Source organism: Monopterus albus, unplaced genomic scaffold (genome assembly GCF_001952655.1).
Source record: "Monopterus albus unplaced genomic scaffold, M_albus_1.0 scaffold374.1, whole genome shotgun sequence".
Taxonomy (NCBI): Eukaryota; Metazoa; Chordata; class Actinopteri; order Synbranchiformes; family Synbranchidae; genus Monopterus; species Monopterus albus.
This window is the reverse complement of record NW_018128254.1, coordinates 35817-57483: the sequence shown is the minus strand read 5'-3', so window position 1 is coordinate 57483 and position 21667 is coordinate 35817. Positions and strand designations below refer to the sequence as shown.

The window sequence follows — 21667 nt, the reverse complement described above, 5'->3', positions numbered from 1 at the left end:
CATTCCGGGGGGGGGGGGGGGGGTCGTGCGCATTGTGTGCGTGTGCCATCGTTTATACATCTGGCTCCTAATGTGTCATTGGGTAAGAAAGAGACTGAGTATTGACCCTTAACCGAATTATAAATGATTTACACTCCAATGAAACATATTTAGAATTAACTACAATTACAGGACATAGGAAAGGGATTATCGGGTTAAGATTACCCGCACCGACGCAGCGTCCCACCCACACACAGATGATTCTGAACCAATTAGTTTTTGACCTTGAGGGGATATTTGTAGACAGTGAGGACACTTCGCCAGGTCCTTAGGTCTCCACAGAGGCGTTTATGTTGGGGTGAGGAGCTCAAGACAGAAATACGCAAACAAAGGCCTCACAACTCTATATAAACAGTGTGTGTGAGTTGGCGTTGGCTGGGTGTGTCCCTGTAAAAGCAGCAGGTACTGCCGCACTCCTCGTCTCTGCCTTTGCTGGGAAGACTTCAACCGTCCGGGATGGATCTATTGCTTCTGTTTCTGCTCTCTTTCATCGGTAAGGACACATAAACTGTGTATGAGTTCACTGCACATGTATACTGAGACTTACACGATTTATTTACCTGGATAGGTTTTTTTTTTTTTTTTTTTAGTTTTCATTGTGTGTGCATGTGTTTCTTTGGGAGCAGCGCTATTTAAAAACATACTAAAGTAATCAAACTAATCCCATAGAAACCAAAGCGGATATGAGTAGGGGCCACAGGTACATTTCTTTTCCCGGGCTTGGTCCTGTTCAGTTCCTTGTCCAGGTCATAAAGGCAGCGCAGTTCTAACATCTCTCCATGTTTCTTCTTGTTGCTCCCGTCAGGAGTCTGCGCAGGGCAGGACGTTCTGCCGCCGGGCCCGGTGGACGCAATTGCGGGCGGAAATGTGACTTTTACAACGCAGGTTGGAACACCAGACTACATCGCCATGGTCTGGAATTTCGGCAGCGGCCAACACGTTGCTACTGCGTCTTCCCAAGGTGTGAAAGTGAACACCAAGTACGCGGGGAGGGCGCAGATGGACTCTAAGAACGGCTACCTGACCCTGACATCCCTGGTGTCCGAGGACAGCGGGATTTACACTATCAGCATAGTATTATCTGATGGCACTACTAACGATGGGACGATAGAGCTCCGAGTTCTGAGTGAGTCATTAATAATCTTCCATTATAATTCGGCTACAGGACAATTGTTGGATTAAAAAAGAAAGAGAAATGCTGTTTTAGATTACCTCTATGCCATATTTAACAGTGTCCCATAGTGCTTCTAAAACTGTTGTAGTTATGTATTTGAATGTTTGTAACCAATCTGGGAACCGATGCCACTTTAAATTATATTTAACATATTGGTGTTAGTTGGCAGTTTCCAAATCTAGTTTCTTGGACTGTAGCTACGCCGATTTGACAATTGACTCCTACATATCCACAAAAAGGTGCTTTAGTTAATGATTCCAAGGTAAAACAGCTCCTTAAAAGACTTTCACCTAAACCAATAGATTTTCCAATGCAGTTTGGGGCATGTCAAAGGCGCGACTGCCACGGAGAGCAGGTATCCCTGCTTTTCCAGAAAATCTTGAATGAGCGCTTAATGCGCCGCTTAGCAACCACACACCGGAGCACTATATTCTTCGGCGGAGGAAAACAGATATTATCTTATTATGTGTCTGACGTTTGACTTTCTTTTCATTGTAATTCTCTGTTCCATTTTTGCCTGGTGAGCTGTTGTGAAGTCACTGTAGCCACAGTCGGCCTCTGCCCTTCCAGCGGTAACCCCTCCAGGGGTGAGAAGTTGTGACTTCACTGGCAGATTGAACAGAAATAGTAGCCTCTTGCACTGTGCTGCTTAAAGGCCTGGCTCTCCTACTGTACTTTACTATTGGAGTAACTGGGCGTGTGTGTGTCTAGGTTCAGTTAGTGGCGTTTTGCCCTTTGTGTTTCATGCTGGTGCCAGGCCTCATTGCACAACTGTTGTAAAGCTTTGAAACACAAAGCACACCCACTGTAGCTGTTAGTGCCAGATTATAATTTGATACTAATCCACACTAGATTGTATAGATCCAAGGATTGTGGCAGGTGAGCATTGATACTGAACCCACAGAGAGTTACCAACATCTCTGCAGCCCTACAGAGGAGTGGTTTGGCCTCCTATAGATCCTAGCTTTGGTTTTGTGGTACAGTGACTGTCCATTCAGTTTCCCTGTTTTAAGCTGCAGCAGGCAGCTGTTGTTGCCAGCCTCTGATAAAAGCCAACAAACAGCAGTCACACTGAGAGACTGGAGATCAGTGCAGAGCATTTAGCAGCTCTTTTCCTCAGGAGCTCGTAGAGACCAAAGCCAGAGGTGCAGAAGGACCTCACAGGGACCACTCCTGATGCACGATCGTGTGGCTCTGTGATGGCTGTTGTCGTAGTTAGCTGGCTGCTAGTGTGTTAGTGTACACAGACCCAGCAGTGAGCACACTGTTGTGCTGGCTGACATTTTCCTTCATCGCCATAAACACACACACACACTGTGGCTGATCCTGACTCAGTCATACATCCATCGTCCTGCTGCCGCTAATAATCACGAGAGACCAAATGTGGATTAATCCTCTACTGAAAATAGTCCCCAAGAGATGCACTGTTATCTTGTGTTTGATTGATTGAACTCTACAGTGAGCAGCAGCAACCACTGGACTTTTGTTTAAACATGAAACTATATGTTTGTGAGGTGTTTTTAAAGATTTACACCTTCATTAGGAGCCAAAGAGCTCGGCCAGCGCTGAGAGCCACAGACAGAGCAGAGAAGTCGGAGCGCTGTGGGTCTGCACATCATTCAGTCCAGTCACAAAGGCAGCTGTTGGCATCACTGAAATGTGCAGAGTGTGACTAGGTGATATGAAAACTTTGTTTGTTTGGCTTAACTATTAACTTAAACCTGATTGACTGTAATTTTCATAGGTTACAAGGCCAGATCACAGGTTGATGCTATAGAACCTGCTCTACAAGAGCTGAACTGCAGCTCTGCTCAGTTTGGTGCAGTATAAATGAGGCACAGCAATGCAGCACTATCAGTTTTAACCATTTGGTAAACTTTGGAGAGCCACCTGTGGCACACTCGCCAACCATGGCAGGTTGCATAATGAAACAGTGTGGTACCAGAGCTGGGACCCCCAGGATGGAGACTGTTAATAAGAAACCTCTGTGCAGGAGGTGTTGAGATTTATTAACAGTAGCAGTAAGCATGGAGAGAGCACAGTGGAGCCAACTGCTCTTAAATCAGTGAAAGAGAAGCTCTGACAGGACTCGATGGGTGTACAGTTAGTGCTGGAGAATGTAGAGTAAAGTCAAGATTCAGAGAGACTGTGTGTCGACAGCAAATAAGACGAGGAGCAGAAAATATGATCAAAAATTACCAACAGGGAGAGTCAGAAATAAAGTTGAACAAGGATCCCAGTGGCAACACTTGATGTATTTGTTAACTGGCCTGGTGTGAGCGAGCCTCCTCCAGACCCTCAGACCATGCAGCACAACCTCCTGTGTGTCCCTGCAGAGCCAGTGTCTGACGCGATCATCAAGTCCAACCTGCCTGAGGCCATTGAACACAACAGCACCGTGGTGCTGAACTGCTCTGCTAAAGGCTCTTTCCTCAAGTTCACCTGGACCAACGGCACCACGCCCATCGTGGCTGATGGCAAACGGCTGACACTGGCACAGGTCAGTCTACACATTGTCACTGTGTCAAAACGAGTTTCCATGAAGACGGGTTGAATTTAAACACTGTTTTTAACTTCTGACTCATCCCGGGCCACAGACATTCAGGCTTATAATAGAGATTTTCATCCAGACATGTATTCATTAACTCAGCCTTTAATGCGCAAGTTCACCCAGTCAGTGTGTAAATGTATTTGGTTTAAGTGCATTAACTTCAGCTTAGGAAAGAAAACAGGATGCACTGAGCTTTTCTTATGTCTAGTGGCTGCACAGATTGAGTGCAGAAAACACATGTATAAATGACAGAGTTAACCCTGTAGGTCACTGACCACTAGCAGGGCTGTGGAAGCTTCTATGAGCAGGTCCTTTTTACACAGATTCACTGACAGGTGGTGGCACTGTCCTGACACAGGCAGGGAAGAAGGTTTTATAGAGAAAGATGTGCACACAACAGGTTTGTTAGAGGGCAACCGTGTGTAATGATTCAGTCATTCCTCACCAATTCTGCTGATAACATGTGAACGCTGTGCTTTGGACTTTGTCACAGGAGGGGACATCCAGTATGCTGACTATCACCGATGTCTTCAGGACAGACCTGCTCGGTCCCATTTACTGCACAGCTGCGAACAACCTGCAGATGAACAAGAGCCCCCCCTTCAACCTCACTGTCTACTGTGAGTACTGCACCCACTCTGCTGAGTTCTGCCTGGCAACTCCTCCCATACAGGAATGGACGGGTTTGTACCCACACAGAAGCAGAAGTAGTTGGCTAGCATGCACGGCGGTAGCCCCCACAGTAGAGCAGCACCAGCAGAGACTGATAGAAAACCCATGTGTGTCTGTGCTACATGTTTAGCTAATGACCCAACTACATTTCAATTCATGTAGCTGCTGCTTTCCCTGTAAAGAGCAGACTGCTATGAGCTCAGCACACCACCCCGATGAAGAAGGCACAGCTGACACGATGCAGGCTTTGTAGTGCTGGTGTCGAGGCTTCTGGGTCACGATGCTGCCGTCACCAGAGGTGGAAGTTGTAAGGGTTGACCTCCTGGCCTTGTCTCTACCTCCACCACTGTATACAGGAACCACTTTGGCTTATACTGGGCAGGTTTCTGCTCCCCAGGAGATTTTAATGATCATGTGAGCTTTTCTTTTGTGCCATCCTCTGGACAAACTTTGCACTGTTAGCTCCATGACTATAAAGGCCTCAGGCATATTCATACTGTATATGCAGTTTCTTACCTCCAGTCTTTAAAAAGCGCAGACTGACATTTCAGAGATGTAGTGCTTTTTATCAAGCACATAACATAAACACTGATATGAGGTTTGTTTCTTAAAGAGCTGTGACCAGCGTACATGCTGAGCAGGACACGTCAGTGGTGGACAAACTGTGACTGGCCTCAAGCCTGAGAGTTTACAGTTTGTTCCCACTGACACGCCGACGTCTGCACGGGTACTGATACTTCAGCAGTAAGCTCATTTACCAGACCAGTTTATCAGTCTTGGTCTCCCTTTAATGAGTGAATCACCCTCCTGGCAGTTAAACAGTTTCCCCATTCATTTTTTCTCTCTGAGGCTTCTAAAGTCTTGCATTGTTTGAAAAGCTGCACTTTGTTGAATGAGCTCCACGCCCAGTAGAAAACAAAGAGAGTCAGCCGTGACTCAGTCACCGTGGCTGTCACACCTCAGCGGGTCGTTTATCATAGTTTAATAGTTTCATTGGTTTTTGTACCGTGTGAAACCAAAGTGTGGCCGTTGTGTTCCTGGAGCCGTTACTGTTCAGGCTTTAAGCAGAATGGTCGGCTGCTCGGGTTGAAATGAGCAGATGTGCAGTCTTGTGACCTCTGCAGTTTGGGCTACGGCGTGTGTTTGCAGCGCCCTACCTCTCAGCCTGGACTAAAACCACACTATGTACACAGTGGCCTTCATCTCCTACGCCATGAGTAATGTGAAGGGCGGTGACAGCACGCCGACCGCTGGTTAACCCTGTTATTAATTAATCAAAACCACTAGGGCTCAGCACAGGAGGGCTTATCTGCTCAGGCTGTGACTCACTTCAGAGTAAATCTGACTAGTTAAAGGATGAGCATGAAATCACACCGAAACTGCATGTTGTGAGTTTGTTACTACTAGGATGTAAAAATAGTGCCCTGATAGTGGAGGAACTGTTGCAGGTTGATTAAACTGGAAAATCAGTATTGATAAACTGCAATGAAAGAAGTTTTTTGCTGGACAATATTTTTAATTAAACCTTATTAACAGGTCTGTGTAGTGGTTGTATAGTGAACTGGCTTTATCAGAATTAACAGTTCTTTTATTCCAAACAACATAATGACCATCAAACTCTTTTCTTCTTTTTATCAATATGAAAGTGCTGCAGTAAAGGCTCTGATCCTAATCAGTGGTCAGTGAATACATGTATCAAATCATAGCACACACCACAGAGGTAACAACATCGCTGCCTCGGGTTGACGTGATTCCTCTGCTCGTGTTGTTTTAGACTGAAACAGGTGCCGTCCCCTATAAAAGCAAACTCTGGAGTAACTGTGACTTTACAGCATCACTTTACTGATAAAGATGCTGATGAGGTTGTGTGAAAACAGTGAGCACCCTTGAGCCGAGCACGGTGGACCAGCCATGATGTTTACAACAGTGCTTTTGGATGTGAACACCTCTCCATCTGTTGTTGCTCCAGATGGACCGGATGCTGTCACCATCAGTCCCATGATGACTAAGGAGTTCATCCCATCCAACGCCAACTTCAACCTGTCCTGTTTGACCACATCCAGCCCGAACGCCACCTTCAGCTGGTACCACAGCCAGCAGCTGATAGAGGGGTCGGGCCAGGTCCTCACTCTGGAGGCCATCAAAGCCGCTGGATTAGGGAAACAAAAGGAGGAATACACATGCAGAGCCCAAAATGCCAAGACCCAGCGCACCGTCACCTCCTCTGGTGTCTCCTTCTCTGTGATAGGTGAGTACTGTGGCTGCTGATTACACAGGCTGTGGTTGGAGGCACGAAGTGCAGCGTGGTGCCAGATGTCATCACAGGTCACTTGCTTCACAGCGACTTTTGAATGTCACCATCATATAGTTTTTAAATTGAGGCAGTAAAGAAAAAACGTGAACTGTTAAAGAATCACCTAGAGCTTGATGTGATGGCGTTCCCATGACAGCTGACATCTCCTCCTATGACCTGGTTGGGATTCAGCAACACTCAAGTGAACACTGGTGCAGGCGTCTGTGTTCCTAATGACTTTGGTGATCCTCCGACTTCATGTCGGAGATACTGCCGGGTGCCAGGTTCTGGCCGAGCTGTCTTCTGTGTGTCGAGGGGTGCTGGGTTGTTTTGCAGCAGCCCAGTGTCATGTGCATGTGACGTGACGAGGGTAAACTCGGTTGTTGGCTGTGTGTAATGACACTGTGCTCTGGGTGGCACCTCTCCAGTCAGAGGCTGCAGGGATTTAACGAACCACAGGAGATGCTTCAGTTTAATGTTTAGATAATATTTTTAATGCAGATTTAAACAGTATTTGAATAATATAGTTTACATGTGAAGCATTGTTAGTATCATTAGTATGCTGCTGTTGGTGAAATCATTTGTAAGGTTTCGTTTGTACACACCCGAAAAGCCGAGTCTCTGATCTGCTGGCTCACGTATTTCACATTAAGATACCTCTGGAGCTTCAGCACTGTTGTACAGTATGTACGACAGTGAGCCTCCTGTGAGTTGAACACTGGGACGTTAAAAGCTGAACAGTGCTCAGAGTGATGCAGGGAGCAGGTGCAGGAACCAAAGTGTACTTCACTGTCCTCTAACAGCAGTAGTTCTACAATGATCCACTGAATCAGCTGAATGTGCCATAGTATGTTGCATGTCAACACGTAGCTGAAAACAGGGCGACTGAAACCTTTTCTTGTTCAGTGTCATGCCTCCGAGGCACGAGACTGTTAGACAGGCGCGCAGGCTGCTGGTGACACTGGAGTGACCCACTGTGGCTTCATCACAGCTTTGACCTGGGAGGTCCTGGAAAGTTCAACGTGAACTGTAATTGCTGCCAAGGAATTTATTTAGTTGATTTTGGAGGGTGTTGGCAGTGTACTGTTTGTTTGTTTGCTTGTGTGTGTGTGTGTGTGTGTGAGAAACCTGCTGGACTGGAGGATGGTCTTACACTGAGCCCCGCAGTGTTTCTGCTTTCACAGAGAGGAGGAAGCAGTTTGTAGGAAATTGGAAACCACATGAATGTTTTATTTTGGTGATTGAGTTTGACAAGGTAAATGCATTTATATAGCACATTTTCATACACAACAGCAAATCAAAGTTCTTAGAGTGACAGTGGGTAGGATCCTATGAACTCCATTTGGTTTTGGTTCTCATGTTTCTGCGTCTCAGGTCAATGAACAGAAAATAAACACTGAGTGTCTTACTCCACAGCACTGACACGATACATATGGTCTAATGAAAAGATGGCATTGAGTGGCATTGTGGGAAATGTAGTGTGCACCGTTTCAGGACTAAGAGTCTGAGTGTGTTTCTCTGTGTGGATGGCTCTGTTTTGTCTGTGAGGCTCCAGACTTTGTTGCAAGTCTAAATCACTGATTCTCTGACTTGGAACATGTAGATTTCATCTCCTTTTCAACTCTCTCTTTCATTTTAACCAGGTTTAACCAACTCACTGAATTATGTCTGTGTGCCAGATGCACAGTTTGGTCTGTTGCCAGTGGTTTGAAAGAAATCAAGGATAAAATCATATAGTGCAATAAAAAAATGTCAAAAAGACAAACGTTCTCTTTCCTGATGGTTTTAACAGAGGTCATCTCCGGTGTTAAAGTCACCGGTCCGACCGATATCCTCATCGCCGGCAACAGCTCAGCCAACATCAGCTGCCAGGCGACAGCAGGCACTGTGCAGACCATGATCTGGCTGAAAGACGGCACTGCTCTGGCTCCCAGCTCCCACCGGGTGTTCTCCAACAATCAGAGCTCCCTGCTGATCAGCCCGCTGAGCAGAGAGGACGGGGGCGAGTACACATGTCAGCTGATCAACCCTGTCAGCAGCGGCAAGGCCTCCTACACCATGGTGGTCAACTGTGAGTGTTTTGTTCTGGAAAATGTCATCATCAGGTTTATGCTTTGACGTGTGTTTGTTTCTGCTGCCAGCAGAAAACACCATTATTACAGCTCTCTTTCAGAACTTCATCAAAATACTTTTAAATTCTAGCCACACAGGTGACTTCAGTAATGCTGTAATGATTTGCTTCGCTTATACCGATAATAAAAAAAACAAAACAATAATTGCTCTTTTCTTTCTGTTTTGTGTCCAGATGGTCCCGAAGCAGTGAAGGTGAAGATCGACCGTGATGTGCCGGAGAAACACGACGTGACGCTCACCTGTTTGGTGCTTTCCTTCCCACCCGCTGCCTTGACTTGGAAGTTTAATGGCACAGTCACCGGTACCACAACGGACAAGTACGTCATCAAAGGTGCTGCTGACACAAAAAGTGGGACGTACACATGTGAGGCGTACAACGCCGTCACCGGCAAGACCACCTCAGAAAACACCACCGTCTCCGTCAAACGTAAGATCTATGTGTGAAGCTGTGTGGATGGACAAACGTTAGCGTTCTGCTAGCCAGTGCTACTTAGGTGCTTTTCAATCTAAATGTAAAGATGAACATTTCTTTTCATGTTTACTAAGGCGGACTTAGAACATAACTACTCAGCTGCATTGTGAAGCTAATTCTGTAAACATGGAGTAGTTGACAATTTGACTGAAGTTACATTTAGTGACAGTAAAGACTGCAGAGAACAGAGCCAGTCACCTGGATGACAGCACTACCTGTTTCTTACATCACCTCATGGGTTGAAAGAAACCCGACCAGTTTCTTGCTTGGCAGCCATGTTTTCATTCTTTATGGCTTTAACCTAAGTTTGGTTTGTTAGCAGAACATTTTGTATCCAGCGTTAGACAAACCCCATAAGGTTAAAGCTAATGTTGCTCTTATGGTAAAGGTTACACACATGTTCACTTCAAGTTTTGTTACTATTTTAACCACCCACTGATTCCAGCAAGAGACTTTGGTTTCTTTTTTATGCAGTCAACAAAAAGCTGCCCGTGCCATTCAGAGATATAAATATTCTCAGTTCCCAGTCTCTGTGAAACCAATTTGCCAGACAGGTGATGTGCACACATCTCGTTCGATGTTTGTTTCCTTTTCACACCGAGCAGCAGCAGCGACCTGAATTCTTCTCCTGTTATAATGTGGTTCTCTGTTTCTATTGACTCCTCAAAGTGATGCATCATGTACTGATGACTTCCACAGCAGTTTCTCACCAAATCGCCACCTGCAGTCAGATTTGTGTCCTCTCTGTGATTTCTGCTCCAGTCTGAAGTTGCCCCCACACACGGCAGCAGTTCCCACCAGTGTTCATGCCACATATTTTGCAATAACATTAAAAACTTTTGTTGTTGTTGATTGACTCTGATTGTGATTCCCAGATCACAATCCCAGATTCTCAGATTGCGATTGTAAATGTAAAGAGAACTGATGTGAAAGCACCCCCGTGACAGCAGGAGAGTAACATTATGAATCCCATGTTGTTGTTACAGCCGAGGTGGATAATGGACTCTCAGATGGCGCCATCGCTGGAATTGTCATCGCAGTCATCGTCGCTATGTGTGTCGCCATCGGCTTAATCCTGTACTGCCGACAGAAAGTACCGTAAGTCCTCTGCTCTCTAACGTCTCGATCTGGGCCTGGCTGACAGGCCTTGATTTGATTGATAAAATAGGACTCTACATATCATACTGCATTAGACTTTGTAACAAGGCTCACGCACCCATCACTGCATTTTGAGTCTCTGGGGTTGTCCTCCCTGTATCAGGAGAAAATGTTGCTTTGCATTGTTAGTGTTATTAGGTACCCACTTCTTTCTCTAGTCTTTTATCCTGCCCTACCAGCAGCTACAGCATCCGCCACCTGAATTCTGTTAAATGTCCCAGAATGAACTGGGGCCTTGGTAAAATGGCTCTCTCTTCTGCAGCCTGGCCGCAGACCATTACTCTAGAAAGACTGCCTTCTCTGAATATCTTCAAGGTTCTGAAGGGGACTTGTTGCTGTTTTAGATTACCTTTGACCTGGATCATTTTATGGATAATGTTTTTATGGCCTAGTTACTTTTCATTTTACTGTTTCCACTTGTTTGTGCATTGAACATGTGGCAGTGCTCTGCACTGTGCCGTGGTCATCAGACAGCTGCTGTAGGCAGGCAGGCAGTGCACAGTCAAAGCAGGTGAATAGTGAATTACAGTACATTTGTCAAGGTGAGAGGAACTGAAGGAGCACGTGCACTGGTTTGCTCTGCGTTGATAGTGGGCAGTGGCTTCACTCTGTGGGCTGAACTGTAGGCGTTTATACACTACAGTACGGTGATGTCTTAGAGCTGGAAAACACTAACACCCAGTTTAGTCCTTAACCTGTGCTACTCTATTGTCTTATTAGCTTTATTTAGTGAGATTGAATCAAAGCAGCAGGGTTCCCTATAAGTTCGTGCACTACATGGACGAATTTATGTGCAGATTCTGGCCACGTGTGTTTAGTCACATATGATTTTAAACCAAAGGCATTAACAACAGCCTCCACTCCGCTGGGTAGCAGAGTGACTCCACCAGATGTTGAACCAGCTGCAGGGTCCAACACTGGTGTTGGTGGTCGGGTCTGGATCACAGTTGCATTCCAGTTCAACCCAAAAGTGTTGGATGGGGCAAACGTCAGGTCTCTGTGCAGGACAGTAAAGTTGTCCCACACCAAACTGGGAAACGGTTTCCTTATGACTTTGTGCACAGGGGCAGCGTCATGTTGTAACAGGAAAGAGACGTACACAAAGGCAGAAGAACACTGCTGTGTAAAATAAGTACTAGGTTTCCCCATCAGTGAATTCGAGAAACCCAACCCTGTCCACAAAAAGATGGACCGTGCTTGTCTATAGAGTGTTAGACATCTGTTTCTTCACATGAAAAAGCTTTTCCAGTTGTTTTTTGCTGCTGATTTGTTGTTAATTTCATGCTTCAGTGTAAAAATCTGCACGGTTTAGAAACGTGTGTGTGTGTGTGTGTGTGTGTGTGTGTGTGTGTGTGTGTGTGTGTGTGTGTGTGCTAGCTGACTCTGTATGTCTGGATACATCTCAGTCACGTCAGCCATTTCATGACCTAGGAAATTCTCCTGGTTCCCGTCACATCTCTGTGTCTTGCAACGTGTTTCTCTGACATGCAGTTACACATGCACGTGCACGCACACACACACACACTGCGGGGCTGCCACACCCTTCGCTGCTGCTGCAACAGTAACTGTCACATTTGCAACTGACATTTCTCCACTTTGTTGTGTTGGAAATGTCTCGAAACAGATTCCAGTTACAGAAGGCGTATTTTTTAAATAAATGAAATCAGTCAGCAGTGTCTCCAGCACATTACAGACTACTATGAGGCCTGCTGGCCAGTACGAGGCCTGCAGACCCGTATGACGCCTGCAGTCCTTTGCTAAGCTGAAATGTTTTTGACTTTTGGCAGCTGAATCTCTTCTGTGCTATCAGAAGACGGCACCAACTGTTACTGGAAGGCCTTGTCACATTTTGGTTTGATGGTGGGAGGAAAAATGAAGAAGAAGAAAAAAGACACAGTGAAGTCTTACTAAAGAAAATACGAATGATGTAGACCCTCTTGAACTTCCTCCAGAAGCAGCAGTTGCAACACCCCTGCATGGCACAAACAGCAGCGGTGATGCAACCCTGCTCCACATCCTCTCAGATTTCAAATGCTGACAGGAAGCTGCCATCCTGAAACAAAAAGCCAGCAGACGAATTGGCGACAGATGCAGTCTCTGACATGCAGAGACATTGGCCATTTGAAACCAAGAGTTTCAGAGCCGATTGTCAAAGACATTAAAGCTGCCGGTGAGGGACAAGTTAAGTGAGTTCTTTTCTGCATCTTCTTCCTCTTTCTTGGAAGTCATGCTGGTTGACAGGTGATCCTCCTCCTTGGTTATTCAGCATGTGAAACAGATTTTGTTCAGTGGTTCTGTATCTCCTTTAATCTTTGGCTGTTTTTGCAGCCACGGGGAGAAACTAATGAGCAGGTACACAGCGATGTACAATCCAGACTCAAGGCAGGTGTTTGTCCCTGTTTTAGCACTGTGTGTTATGTGGGGGGACACGAACGTGAAAATAGCTCATTGTAGGCTCTCAGAGCTCCAGGTAGTCGGAGGACTGTCTGACCAACAGTCCAAAAGCTGAACATAATTAGTTTACTAGGATAAAAACTTTATGTAGTATAAACACAGAAAACCAGCACCTCACAGCTGAGAAGCTGAAACAAGTGAATGTTTGCTGTTTGCTTGATGAAGACTCAGCTGACAAATCTGTTAATTTCCTCCCAGCTGACTCATTGATCATCTGAACCTTAACAAGAGGTGCAACAGGAAGTGCCTCAGTCCTGCTGACCTGGAAGTCATTGAGTTACATGGAGATGTTGATGCACAGATGAATCAACCTAAGACCCTCAACAGACAATTACTATCGGCCTCAGATACTCAGCATTTACTTCATTACTGAAACGTTTAGCTGACATTTTTAACACGGAGCTGTTTAGAGGCAGCATGTGATATTTAACGTTGCTGAACAGAGACACAGTCTGCATGAGCGTCCCCTCCCCCCTCGATATCTTCTTTAACAAGCTCTGCTGTTAGTCAGGCAGAACGCCGACAGGGCCGGATGATCACATGACGCCACAGAAGCGTTCAGGTGTCAGGTAGAATGGGCGTGCAGCTGCAGAGCCTCTCATGGGCCCTGGGGCCTCTGACTGTTTGTCTGCCAGTCTCTTCATCATTGTCAGCATTGATGACAGGAGGCCTCCTCCATCGGCCTCCATGCTGGGGGTGGAGCCCTGGTTGAAGGACCCAGACTTGGATAGGGCCAGCTGAAGGCAGAGAGGAACAGGGAAGAGCTGAATTGTTTTGTTGTATTTGATCTTTGACAGTAAGGCATCAGAGTTTGTGCAGCTGAAATAATGAGGTCAAAGAGATGGAGAGACAGGAACTTACACTGTCTCTAGATACAAAGTTATTTACCTGCACACACTCAGTCAGACAGACATCCGGACAGCAGGGGAGTGAAGGGGAGTGTCGAAAGCAGAGATAAAGACACAGGGTGACTTCAGCTGCTGACAAACAGGTATGAGAACCTGTCCTGATGAGGCTGAATTACAGGTGGAGTCTTTGTGTTTCATGTTTCAGCAGCTTTGGAGTTTTACTAGTTATTACTGTGATCTTTCTATAAACATTGTTAGTTTTTCTTACAGTAGAAAAGATGAGTGAATCTGTCCAGTTTAACTTTTGAAATCCTGCACTTCCTCTCTGCTTATTTTTCCTGTTCATTAAAGCTTTTGTCCATTAGAGCTCATGCCTTCTGTCTCACACGTGAACACCACTGTGGGGTTCAGTGTCTCGCTCGAGGCCACTGGTATGTGGACGGGAGGCGTCAGGGAGGGGATGATGAATGGAGGAGTGGATCATTCTTCCTAGCTGCTCCAATCCAGGGAGCTTTTCTTGTTTACACCACAGCCCCCTGATTTGTCCTGTTTATTCATTTTTTGACCCAGGTATGTGTTTTTAGTCTAAATATGTCTGGGTGCTGTTCTTATCAGACTGGGAGCCGAGATTACTCCTGTAGGAGGAGCGGAAGTGGCTCTGAACCTTGTAGCTGCAGCTTTTCTTCTACAAACATGGCTTTTAAAGAAAAACGATCTCACTTCACAACAGTGCCTTTGTCCTTAAGCTCTAAAGCTAAAACCGGTTTTCTTCAGGTTACAATAACACACACATCTCTGTAAGTGCAGCATGGGAGACTGACACAGATACATGCTGAGAAATCAAAATAAAGATCTGGTCCTATGATAGTCAGATTTGAGCCTATAGAGAAGCAGCAGCTACAGGTGCAGGCAGGAAAACCACCTGGATGGAACATGGCAACCCGTGTCCGAGAAAACATGTTGTGAGAGGATTTGGTTGATAGCATCAATAAACAGTCAGGACCTGTATTTATCAGACATACTGTATTGCACTGTCTCTAAGTTCTCTGCAAATTCTTAGCCGACAGTGAAGAACACCACCGAGCAGGAAAGCCACTCATCCATATTTACAGTGATGTGTGGGAGTGAAGAGCAGCTCTCACCTTTATCTACAACATGCGTGATCACGTGTACAGTATCAGGACTCGATGTGTCCTAAGGTGCTTACTGGTGCTGCAGCTAATGGCTGTTTGCATTAGTGGTGAGGAGAGAGACGAGATGTCGGTCACATTAAATTCTGGCTCCTAACACCAGCTCACCTTTCTTATTGGTATGATGAGATGTCCAGTATAACTCCACCCCTCTTCAAGCTGCATGGAGGTGCCACCAGCTACAGAAACTGAAAAACAACCGGGTGGGTGTGCGGTGACGCTTCATTATTCTTCTGCATCAGCTGTGTCATGTGACTGCGGCTGTTTTTAAGAAACCAGAGAAAATGATGTTGTTGATTAGAAATATCAGGACATGACAAACGCAGTATACACAGTGTGTACTTGGCCTGTGCTGGCTATGTAGACTACAGATGCAGCATAGACAACAGCCATATAGGAGCTGTTTGGGGGGTTTGTTTTCAGTGTGTGCAAACAGAAAAACCTTCAGACTGAAATGAGACCTCTTGCTTCTTCACTGAGGAGACACATAGTACGGGAAGTGAGAAAACCATGTCATACACGCATGAGGAAGTGCTGGCCATCAGTATGCTTTCTGTTCTGGCTCTAGCTAGGGTTACCTGCCCACACTCTACACACAGACCTGAACATGGCGGGTAGCTGCCTGCAATTTCATGGTTTCATATGTAAATCCACATTTGAATGACAAACTTCATTCGTTAGGAGAATCCCCGTCTGTCTTGCTGAAACAGTTTCCGTCTTGTTCTCATGTAAACTCACTGACTTTGCCTTCACGTAGGTCATAATTAACATGGTTTAACTCCCAGGCAGCTGCAGCTGTTGGTTTTCTGTAGGAGAGTTTGCTGTTTCAGTCTAGATTTACATACACTGAACAAAATTATAAATGCAAGGGACAATCCATCCACCTCATAGGTGTGGCATATCAAGATGCTGATTAGACAGCTTGATTATTGCACAGGTGTGTCTTAGGCTGGCCACAGTAAAAGAACACTCTAAAATGTGCAGTTTTATCACACAGCACAATGCCACAGATGTCGCAAGTTTTGAGGGAGCGTGCAATTGGCATGCTGACTGCAGGAATGTCCACCAGAGCTGTTGCCCATGAACTGAATGTTCATTTCTCTACCATAAGCTGTCTCCAAAGGCGTTTCAGAGAATTTGGCTGTTACGGCGAACCGTATATGTGTGCTTGTTCGGACTCAGAAAAAGGCAGAACTTGGACTCAGGCTTGACCAGGTAAATGTAATTTACTGACAGAACTGAGAAGTGCTCAGAATCGGTCACGTCAGCAGAGAGTGCTGGGATGACTGGACTGTTAGAGCTACAACCCAAGGTAGTAGGAGAGGCGCAGCTGGCTAAAGAAAAGCAGAGGATGAGAATGAGTAACAGGGATGCTATGGAAATGGCAATACTGATAGGTATACTGAGGACCTGAGGAGCAGAAATTACTGGCTCTAGGCAGGTGAGCTATGAACACAGTCCAGGGGGAGGTGTGGGAGCTGGCATAGGCGATCACTGGTCCGAAGTGCAGTACTACCATCGTGGTGAGGCTCAGGCTCACAGCAGATGACAGAGCAGGTAGAAGGGCAGTGCGATGAAGGCTGACAGTTGAGATCCACAGTAAGACAGTTCAAACAGAAAGCGGCCCTCAAAATTAAGAAGGGCATTTAGTTCCTTAACAAAAGTTCACAGTAAAACAATTCAAACAGAAAGCGACCTTTCAAAAATATGAAGGGCATTTAGTTCTTTAACACATGAAATCAGGTCCCACAACATAGAAGCAGTTCATACACATAGAATCCTTGAAGGAAAGCACAGCACAATTACTCGCAGGATCACAAGAGATCATCTGGCGACGAGGACACATCAACGCTCTCTTTAAGTACTAGTCTGGTAATTGAGAGCAGGTGCGCCTCGCCGCCTAGAATGCATTTCCACCCGTGCGGGGGCGGAGCTACTGTGACAGCCCATGCCAGCTGATGAAGTGCTGGGGGTGGACAGGGCCACGGACGTAACATTGGCAGTACATCCAACCAACCAACGTTGTCCTCATCGGGGTCTCGACCTGACTACAGTTTGTCGTCATAACTGACTTGAGGGGGCAAATGCTCATATTCGATGGCGTCTGGCACTCTGGAGAGGTGTTCTTTTCACGGATGAATCCCAGTTTTCACTGTACAGGGCAGATGGCAGACAGCGTGTATGGCGTCGTGTCGATGAGCAGTTTGCTGATGTCAGTGTTGTGGATCAAGTAGCCCATGGTGACGGTGGGGTTATGGTATGGGCAGGTGTATGTTATGGACAACAAACACAGGTGCATTTTATTGATGGCATTTTGAATGCACAGAGATACTGTGACGAGATCCTGAGGCCCAGTGTTGTGCCATTCATCCACGACCATCACCTCATGTTGCAGCATGATAATGCATGGCCCCATGTTGCAAGGATCTGTACACAATTCCTGGAAGCTGAAAACACCCCAGTTCTTGTATGGCCAGCATACTCACTGAACATGTCACCCACTGAGCATGTTTGGGATGCTCTGGATCGGCGTATATGACCGCGTGTTCCAGTTCCTGCCAATATCCAGCAACTTTGCACAGCCACTTGTTGCACTGTGTGAGGCAAATGGTGGTCACACCAGATACTGTTTTCGGGACCCTCCCCCCAAATACAGTAAAACTGCACATTTTAGAGTGTTCTTTTATTGTGGCCAGCCTAAGGCACACTTGTGCAATAATCAGCATCTTGATATGCCACACCTATGAGGTGGATGGATTATCTCGGCAAAGGAGAAGTGCTCACTAACACAGATTTAGATAGATTTGTGAACAATATTTGAGAGAAATAGGCCTTTTGTGTACATAGAACAAGTCGTAGATCTTTGAGTTCAGCTCATGAAAAATGGGGGCAAACACAAAAGTGTTGCATTTATAATTTTGATCAGTGTATGTATAAATCATCTAATGTAGCCTGCAGATAGCTTGGCAAAGTCGACAGGAGCTGCAGACTCTGCTGCTCCTTCTCTGCAGGTTCACCACTGCCACACACACCTTTCACAGTACGTCTCCTTTAAAGGTAACACCCCATTTTAGATTGAAGTGTTTATGCTTTATGTTAGCTCAGATGCTAACACTAAGCTACCAGCTTCTGATGCAGCAGAGGTGGAGAGTGACAGAGCGGGGGAAGTGAATGAGGGATGGAGACTGTAACAATCATGACAGCTCTGTAAACCACTGGCTTACTCATTAGCAGAGGCAGTATTACTACCACTTTAGTATTGCTGTGTCCCAGATGTTTTTGGGTCAAATGGACCAAATTACTGGGTTTTCTCTGAAAAAAGGAAAGTAACTGTTGTAGAAACACTATAAAATGTCATGCAACAAAAAAGCTTCAGAAACAGGTGAGACCACTAAAAGACTCGCCTGTTCAGGTTGTTTCATGCAGAAGAAAATAAACAGTCTGGATATTATTGCCTGTTAGATGTAACACAGAAGTGTTTGACATGTGAAATCCAGTTGGCCTCGGTTGTGTATCTGAGAACAGGCCGTGTGTTTCCTGAGAGGAGGCTGGTTTCTACTGGTGAGGGTGAGGTTTCAGAGAATGGCAGGAATGTCGCTGTCATGTCTGCACTCGTCTTCTTCTCTTCGTTATCTCTCCTTAACCCTCAAGTTTCTCTTTTATCTTCTCTCATTTTACTCGAGTTTACTTCTGTTGCTGTACCACCCAGGCCACAGGAGCCACTCCTTTTCTGTTACCTCGAATTCTCTGTCGCTCCATTTCACTTCTTTTCATACTGTACAGTTTCACTACCAGTGCACGAACAGTCAGTGTTACAGAATCGTTTCTCTGAGCTGTTTTCAAAAGACAGATGTGCTTGTTGAAGTATGAATGTCAGAGGAACAAGAAAGGGGCTTAAAGTTGCAGGATCAGAATCCACGGCTTGAAGAGTCACACCTCTTGTCTTCTAACCAGAGGTGGGTTTAAAGGGCCACTGTGTATTTTTGAGAAGCAATAACTTGTTTCCTGTTTTCAAATAAAACACATGAATGATACATGGAAATATGGCTGAGGGGGTCAAATAGTTAGTGACTGTGTGCATGTAATGTGCAGCTGTTTTGTTTGTTTTGTGTCACTAAACTCAATGTTATTTTTTTGACTGTTGGCACAAGATCGATCTGAGCATCTTCACCTGGGCTTCAGGGAATAATGATCACTACAGTTTACATTCAGTCGGCTACTGGAGAAAAAAAAAAGAGAATAATTATTGGTTGCAGCCTTACAGTTCTGCTGTGTCTGAGTGATGTGGACACAGTCAGAGGTGATATGAAATAACCAATCAGTGTTCAACCAGATGATGTGACATGAGTGCTATGGAGTGAAGGTTTGGAGGCGTGGGCTGCTGGAGGCCCAGCCCGGCAGTCGGCGCTGCACCTAACACTGGAACGCCTTACACTCCTGGACAAACATGCCACAGTGAGCGTTAGTTTGAAGGAGTGTAAACTTGTGTGACCTTTCACCTTCTTCCTCTGTGGTTTTTCCCACCTAACAGAGAATCTGGGTGTGTGTGATGAGGTTACATCATCCTGAGATGTCAAGAAAATAACAGTGGCGCCTCAGCTGCTCTGTGCTTGTCTCTGAGTTTATCTCAGGTTAAATAAACTGTGTATTACTTACATCTGACCTTGATTATCTTCATGTTGGAGCCATATGAAACCATAAACCATGTCGCTGTAGCTGATACCACACGTTGTGTCAGTGTCGTTGTACTCATCCTTGTTCTGTGTTTTCTGTCCAGGGTCGAGTCACCGTACTAAAGACGTCTCTGCCCGCTGCTGGTGAGTCTCTCTTCACAATGTCCTATCTGTAGATACACGTTCATACAGACAGTACTACAGTACAGGGTCCTGCAGGCAGAACAGCAGATGGTAAAGACAGAAATCACTGTTTATTGAAAAAGCAGAGATGTGCTGTTTCTGATAAAGCTGTTGATTTAAGAGAATAATGGAGGTGACGAGTTCATTTCCATATCAGAGTAGCAAGATTAGCACTGTTACAAGGCTGTAGTTTCACAGTCACAGACTGTTCGACATTTTAACAGATGCCTGGCAGCCAGTCGGAAGGGAGAGCCCGTTGCTTAATCTGGTCTCAGTGTCCCTGAGGGCCAGTGATACTGATGCTGTTCATGTGTGTGCTATCCGTGCATGTGTGTGTGTTTCCTCAAGTCGGCCAGTCAGTGTTGAAACGGTAGCTACCGAGACCGTCTCCACTCAGTTGAGTAAACAAGGCCTGGAGGGGTGTGTGCACTGAAGCAGGGTCACACTGAGGCATCACGTGTTGAGTGAGTGCAGCCCTGCAGCTGTTTACTGAGCAGCTTAGACTCTTCTTTGAAGCCCGACACCTGTTGACAGATGAGCCTAGAATCAGAAACTAGATGACAAACAACACGTGGCACTGAAACGCTGAAGATAAGATGGACTTTATCAGCGTACTTAGCAGGATACATACAATATGTGCATACATGTAAAATAAAGGGAGATTTAAACCTTTTTGTGAGATATTATCCCACTGAGCTCGTCACATTCCTGTAATGTTGCATAGCAGCTTTCTGCTCACAGAATACCCATAAAAACGTGTAGCTCCTGCACAAACAAGCCCCAGAAACATTCTTTTGACTGTCCTCACAGCAACTGAAACTCTCAGCTCTGACAAACCTTTGAACGTGCATCATAAAAACTATTTGCTTAATTATAATTAAAAACAAACATTCGCTGGTTCTCATCCAAACTGAGGACAGTGAAACAAACGTGTTGAATACACTGTGATCAGTGAGCACGTCCTCAGTGTTGTTGCTGGGTTTGTGTAGCAGCAAAATGTCATCAGAAAATTAGGTTTGCCTGCGTGAGATGCAAATGAAACGGGGGCACACATTCAAACGTTGCTCCACAGCTGCACCAGTTGTAAAATGGTAAATCTGACTGATGCGGGACACCTGTAAACACTGACAAATCTCTCTGGTAACTTTTTCTTCTCCTTCTTTAGGAGGTGTCGACCCAAACATCTGACCATTTTGTTTCCAATGATCCATCTGTGCAGCTGAAAGAGCGTCCAAGTTTCCTATGAAGCCCTCACCAAACTAGTTTTCCCATCATCCCCCTCTCTCTCTGGCTGATGAGGACAATGGAGACATGATGGAAGAATCCTGTCACTGTTCGGATGATTAGCCTGAATATTCACTCGTTTTTATCTCACTTTTTAAACATTTTTGGAGCTTTGTTCGCCCTCTGCTGCAGTACGACCCCACCCACCGCCTTGTTCACCCTCTGCTGCAGTACGACCCCGCCCACCGCCTTGCTCGCCCTCTGCTGCAGTACGACCCCGCCCACTGCCACTCGACCATCTCCTGTCCCTCCTGCTCTTGCAGCTGCTGCTAACAAATGCCATCCTTCAGCTTTTGTCTGGTTTCACCACTAAAAATGAGGAGGAACTGTGCGATGGAGATGTTTCCTGGACTCGAGCAGACTGTTATGATGAGTGATTGTCTTTATCCTGCTGGAAACCTGAGAAGCACACATACACACACACACACCAAGCTGCTGCAGTGTCTTGGTGATCACACACACACAGAGGCCACACATGCAGACGTTCGGGGTTAAAATATGTGAAAAATGTTGTTGTTTTATCTCTGTCGGTGCCAGGCGGGT

General features: G+C 45.7%; 1 protein-coding gene across 1 annotated transcript; it reads left to right on the top strand.

The window, feature by feature from the left end:
- Positions 1-43: 43 nt before the first annotated feature.
- On the top strand, positions 44-21074 carry LOC109951294 (carcinoembryonic antigen-related cell adhesion molecule 5-like). Its single transcript, XM_020585717.1, has 10 exons — positions 44-532; positions 845-1165; positions 3550-3713; positions 4258-4384; positions 6406-6684; positions 8522-8800; positions 9035-9289; positions 10321-10432; positions 19762-19801; positions 21006-21074. Exons 1-9 carry the CDS (start codon positions 496-498, stop codon positions 19778-19780), a joined length of 1593 nt encoding a protein of 530 aa, XP_020441373.1. The 5' UTR covers positions 44-495; the 3' UTR covers positions 19781-19801; positions 21006-21074.
- Positions 21075-21667: the final 593 nt, after the last annotated feature.